This window comes from Prionailurus viverrinus, chromosome B1 (assembly GCF_022837055.1).
Source record: "Prionailurus viverrinus isolate Anna chromosome B1, UM_Priviv_1.0, whole genome shotgun sequence".
Classification (NCBI taxonomy): domain Eukaryota; kingdom Metazoa; phylum Chordata; class Mammalia; order Carnivora; family Felidae; genus Prionailurus; species Prionailurus viverrinus.
Window position 1 is genome coordinate 202,001,788 of NC_062564.1, and position 5,180 is coordinate 202,006,967.

The 5,180-nt window shown below is 61.4% G+C and overlaps 1 protein-coding gene across 1 annotated transcript; it reads left to right on the forward strand.

Annotated features, from left to right (window-relative positions):
• Positions 1-2,116: 2,116 nt before the first annotated feature.
• Positions 2,117-4,940, forward strand: S100P (S100 calcium binding protein P). Its single transcript, XM_047855712.1, has 2 exons — positions 2,117-2,322; positions 4,641-4,940. The coding sequence occupies exons 1-2, from the start codon at positions 2,185-2,187 to the stop codon at positions 4,788-4,790; spliced, it is 288 nt and encodes a 95-aa protein (XP_047711668.1). The 5' UTR covers positions 2,117-2,184; the 3' UTR covers positions 4,791-4,940.
• The last annotated feature ends 240 nt before the right edge of the window (positions 4,941-5,180 follow it).

Consider the following 5,180-nt stretch of genomic DNA (forward strand, 5'->3'; position numbering starts at 1 on the left):
CGGGCTCTAGCTCGGAGCCTGGAGCCTGCTTCGGATTCCGTGTCTCCCTTTCTCTCTCTCTGCCCCTCCTCCTCTTGTGCTCTGTCTCTCTCTGTCTCTCAAAAATGAATAAATGTAAAAAAAAAAAAAAAAAGTCACATGCCCCCATGTTACCTCCTGCGTGGTCGGCTGTCGGAGGCAGTCAGTGACTTCCGCTGGGCCTTCTTTTCTGCGTTTACTCTGACGGTGATCATCTAACTGCTTTAAAAAAAAATCCCCACAAAGATGGGGTGCCGGGGTGGCTCAGTTGGTTAAGTGTCTGACTTCAGCTCAGGTCACCGTCTCATTGGGTGTGAGTTCGAGGCCCGCGTCGGGCTCTGTGCTGACAGCTCAGAGCCTGGAGCCCGCTTCAGAGCCAGTGTCTCCCTCTGTCTCTGCCCCTCCCCCTCACACACTCTGTGTGTGTGTGTCTCTCTCTCAAAAATAAATAAACCTTAAAAAAATGTTTTTACAAAGATCTCTATCAGGAGAGGTTTTTGGCCGTGCATTGACTTTTGCAACAAGTTTGAAAACAAAACATTGGAAAAAACCCACACACTCACTAAATTATCGGGGTGGGGGCGGAGAAGCATCCTCTGCCGTGTCCTAGATAATGCTGGCCAGCCCCTGCTGGCCCCCAGCCCGGTCTTCACCCCGGGGTCTGGCAGACTCCCCTTGACCCGCCTTCAGGCTCCTCTGCACCTGCCCCCTCCTTGGGCCCCACTGTCTTCTGCCCGCCCAGCCCAGCTGTAGCAAGAATCTGGAAGTCACCTCCCCACCCTTGATGTCTGACCAAATTCTCCGCCCCTCACCACCCCCCCCACCCCCGCTTTGGAGGGTAAGCCCTTGGCCTGCTTTCAGTCAGAATCCCCCAACCCTGTCTGCCTCCTCTTAGTAATTTCCCACCCCCTGACGCCCGCCCTCTGCTCCCCAGCCGGCTCTGCTGTGTTGGGAGTTGAGCCAGTCCCCTCTCCTTGCAATTGTCCCAAGCCCTGTTGTGACATCCCTGAACACTCTTCCTTCCCTTTCAACAAGTGTCATGACGGGACCTCTGACACCCTTTTGTCATGCTGGTGAGGCCCCAGGAGACAGGGACCTGGAGTCTCACCCTAAGAGGGACTTGGCCAGCACAGCATGAGCCCCGCCTGGGCCTGTGCCTTGCTAAGCCTCCCCTGCAGGGTCCTGGGAAAGGAGGAGGGACTGTCCTAGGACCTGCTGCTGCTCCTGAAGGGAGCCAGGCTGGGGCTGAGTGTGGAGCCGGCTTCACCTCCCACCACCCTGGGGTTCCCTCGGTATCTGGCATCCAGGCCAGGCAGCCGGGCCCCCAAAGTGCCACCCCTGGGGACCGAGGGAAAGGCGGCTGGTGCTCATGGAGCTCTGGCTCAGCTCTGTGGGGCTCTGTTGCATCTGCCACAGGCCCTTGAGGTTCTGATAGACTGTGAGTCCTCCGCACAGGCCATCGGGAGACACGGGCTTAGCATTTCAGGTCTGGAAAGCACACGGTGCCCCTGGGGCCCCCTAGCCAGGTGGCAGGTGAATGCAGGAGCAGACAGGGGGGCTGAGGGGCCGGGCAGGGTGGGCCCTTCATCTAGCGGTGTGGCCTGGATGCCTCTGCCTGCCTCACTCATCCAGCTGCGGCTTTGGGGAGCGGGACCGAGGGGTAAGCTGGTCCTGGCTGGAGTTCTGCTAAGCTCTATGGGAGCAAAACCGTGCTGCGTCCCACGTTCACTCAGACAACCTCCCTGACGCTGGCCCACGGCGTGCAGGTCCCCCTCAAGTCCATGTGCACAGGGGCCAGAGGACCGGACAGGACCGGTCCACACATCCCTTACTCGACAAACGCCCACCAGGCCCCCGCTTACTGTCCCCCGACCATGGTGTCGGCGAATCAGTGAGGAATGACCCCAAGACAAGGGAAGCACGGGGAAAATGTGGGTGCACCACAGGTGTGGGCTGGGCGAGGTTTCAGGAAGTGTCGACAGTGCATTTCAGGGACTGAGCAACGCAGAGGGGGGAGGGGCAGGGCCTGCAGACCGTCCAGCCCTGTTTGGCCCACCCTCTGTGTCAATATGGGGCTGGGCCTTATAAGGCGCCAACAAGCCTCCCGTGGGACATTTCCTCGGCCGAGCCAGCTCCCGGCAGGACGGTGGGTCCACATCCAGCACCATGACGGAACTGGAGACGGCCATGGGCATGATTATTGACGTCTTTGCCCGGTACGCGGGGGCCGAGGGCAACAAGCAGAGCCTGACCAAGGGGGAGCTGAAGACGCTCATGGAGAAGGAGCTCCCTGGCTTCCTGCAGGTGAGCGCCCAGGGGCACGGGTGGTGGGGGCACGCAGGGAGGGCGGGGAGGGCCGAGGAGGGCCGAAGGGGTGCCTGGAGCAGCCGGCAGGGGGGCAGGGGGAGGCTACCCGTCCAGGAGAGGATCAGCTGCCCTAGGGGCTGAGGCCTCCAGAGCTGTGGGAACGGGAGCCGGGAGCCGGGAGCCAGTGCAGCCAGGTCAATCCTTAAAACCGGAGTTAGGAGCTAGAGTCACAATTCACTTAGCACCAGGATTCTTTCTCAGCAGGGGAGGGGGGGGCGAGCGGGAGAGCCAGGGATGCAAACCTGAACCTGAGTGGTGGGGGTGGGGTGGGGGAATCCAGGGCCATCTGTGAGGCTGCGTTTGCTGGTCCCTCACAGCTGCACCCCTCCAAGGCTTCGGGCCACAAACACCCCTGCTGCACTACCTGCTGGGCCGCCTGCTGCCTGGTGTTAGGGGGGCTGACAGGGTACAGATGGCAGCTGGTCTCACTCTGCTGTGGGCTATGTCTGCCCAGGGGGCCTCCCCAGGGACCTGTAAACCCGGGGCCTGCCCTCCTCTGCCTCCCCGCTTCCGGCTCCCCTCCCCCCTCCTCCTTCCCCCTCTCCACTCCTCCTCCCTGCTCTGTACCCTCCGGCTGCCTTCTCTTCCCTCCTCCCCTCCTCCTCCTCCCCTCCTCTCCTCACACTCTCTCCTGTCTCCCTCCTTATTCCTCCTTCCCAGCCTCTCCCTCCCCTTCCCCACTCTCCCACCATCCTCCTTCCTCCCTCTCCTTCCCCTCCTCCTACTTCTTTCTCCTCACTCGCCCTCCCTTCTCCCCCCTCCCCCTCCCTTCCTCTTCCTCCTTCCCCTCCCTCTCTCCCCCTCTCCCTCCCCTCTTCTTCCTTTCCCTTTCCACAGGGATCCTCCTCCTCTCTGCTCCCCTCCAGCTCCCCTTCTTCTCCCCTCCTCCCCCCTCCCCCCACTAAACTCCCCCCTACCCGCCTTCTAAGGGCTCTAACACTGAGCTGATTTCTGAAGATGGAAGCCTGAAATTTTCAGTCTTCAAACACACTGAGCGTTTCAGTATGTAAATGCAGTGAGGATATATATATATTTTTTAAATGAAGTTCATCTGTTTTTGTCTATTATAAATATGTGTTTGTGGTCGAAAATGTAAGAATACAGAATTGTGGAGGCAAGGAAGCCCCCAACACACCCCTCTCTCCTCTTCCATCAGCCTTTTCCCCGTGGAAAGTTGATGTGAATGAAAGTCTAACAGATGCAATTTAATTTCTTTTCGAATTTAACATTACAGCAAACAGCCTCAAACCCCGAGGCTCACGGAACGCCCCGCCCACGGGGCACTGGGCGTGGGTGCAGATGTTCTGATAACCAACCAAGTTTAAGAGTCTAACCCATGCGGATTTTGAGACCAAAGCCTGGGGGTTGCGGGAGGGGCGGGCGCAGGTGGTCCGAGGAACATGACTTGAGAACCAGTGGCCCAGCCCGGGATTCTCAACCTCCTGCCGAGGCACTTGGCCAAAGCAGGGGCTCAGGGCCCTCAATACTGCAGGCCTCCAGCTGATGCCGAAGCCCCCCGGAGCTGCAATCCTGGGCTGTCGGCCGCAAACTTGGGGAGCTCAGCGTGGGTGGCTGGGGGCACTGGGCCGCGGGGACGCCCCCGCTCGAGTTCCCCTGGGAACTCGGCGGCTGCAGCGCCTCCTGCCGCTGGGTCTCAGCCCTGCACGGGGTGCGGCCGGGCCTCCGCCGTCAGGTGGGCGGACACTTCCAGACCCCTGGGGGGCGGGGGACGCAGCCTGGGTGTGTCCCTTCCCCCGGGTGCCCTGGGCCCTCCTCCTCCTCCTCCCCGCCTGGAGCCCGGGCTGGTGCCGCCGCCCGCCGTTGGGCGTGAGGATCCAAGGCTCGCGCGGCACCAGACGGGTGCTGGATGCGTGGACCAGACGCGGTTCAGTGAGGTGACCTTGCAAAGCAGGCGGCGTGCAGGGGTGGCGCGCGAGTGGCTGCGTTTCCTGGGAATAGTCACCACCCTAGGGCATCTTAACCAATCCAAAGACGACCCCCTGCAAAACTTCAGGAACTCGCGCGGCTGCACAGCACAGTGCAATTCAAATTCGGCCTAAAACAAAGAAAGCGTGAGTTAGTGCGTTAGCTCGAGCCGGCACACACCTTCGGGCAGTTCAGAGCTTCCTAGAGCCCGGCGACTCGGTGACTCGGATGTCCCCCCCCCCCCCCCCCCGTCCCCCCACCGCCCCTAACGCCCAGCCCCAGCGCTTGGCCGAGGGCCCTCCGCGCTGACCCCGGGCCTCTGTCTCCAGAATAAAAGGGACCGGGACGCCGTGGACAAACTGCTCAAGGACCTGGACGCCAACGGAGACGCCGAGGTGGATTTCAACGAGTTCATAGTGTTCGTGGCCGCCCTCACAGCCGCCTGCCACAAGTACTTTGAGCAGGCGGGGCTCCACTGACGCCCTGCAGACCCAGATCCCGATCCCTGGGCGGGGGGGGGGGGGGGGGGCTCCGGACCCGCCCCCCAGCTTCCAGAACCCTGGGGGGGATTGCTTCCTTGGGCCCGGCCTGCCCCCGACCCTCTGATCAGTAAAAGGCTTGTGACACGCGCCTGTCTCCCTCAAATGGATGATTTCCTTCCGCCCTCAGCGCCCCCACCCCCAACACAAGTTTTCTAATGGGTCACTTAGTGCTCCTGGCCTGCGGGGAGATGGACAGACACAGGGTAAGGTTGGTTCAGGGGCCACTTTCCCGCGGCTGAGGCTGGCCGAGGCACCGTCCCTGCTTCTGTGGCTTCCAGGGCCCAAAGTGAGCGTCCCCCTGTCCTGGATCCAAGGAGGCTCACGGGA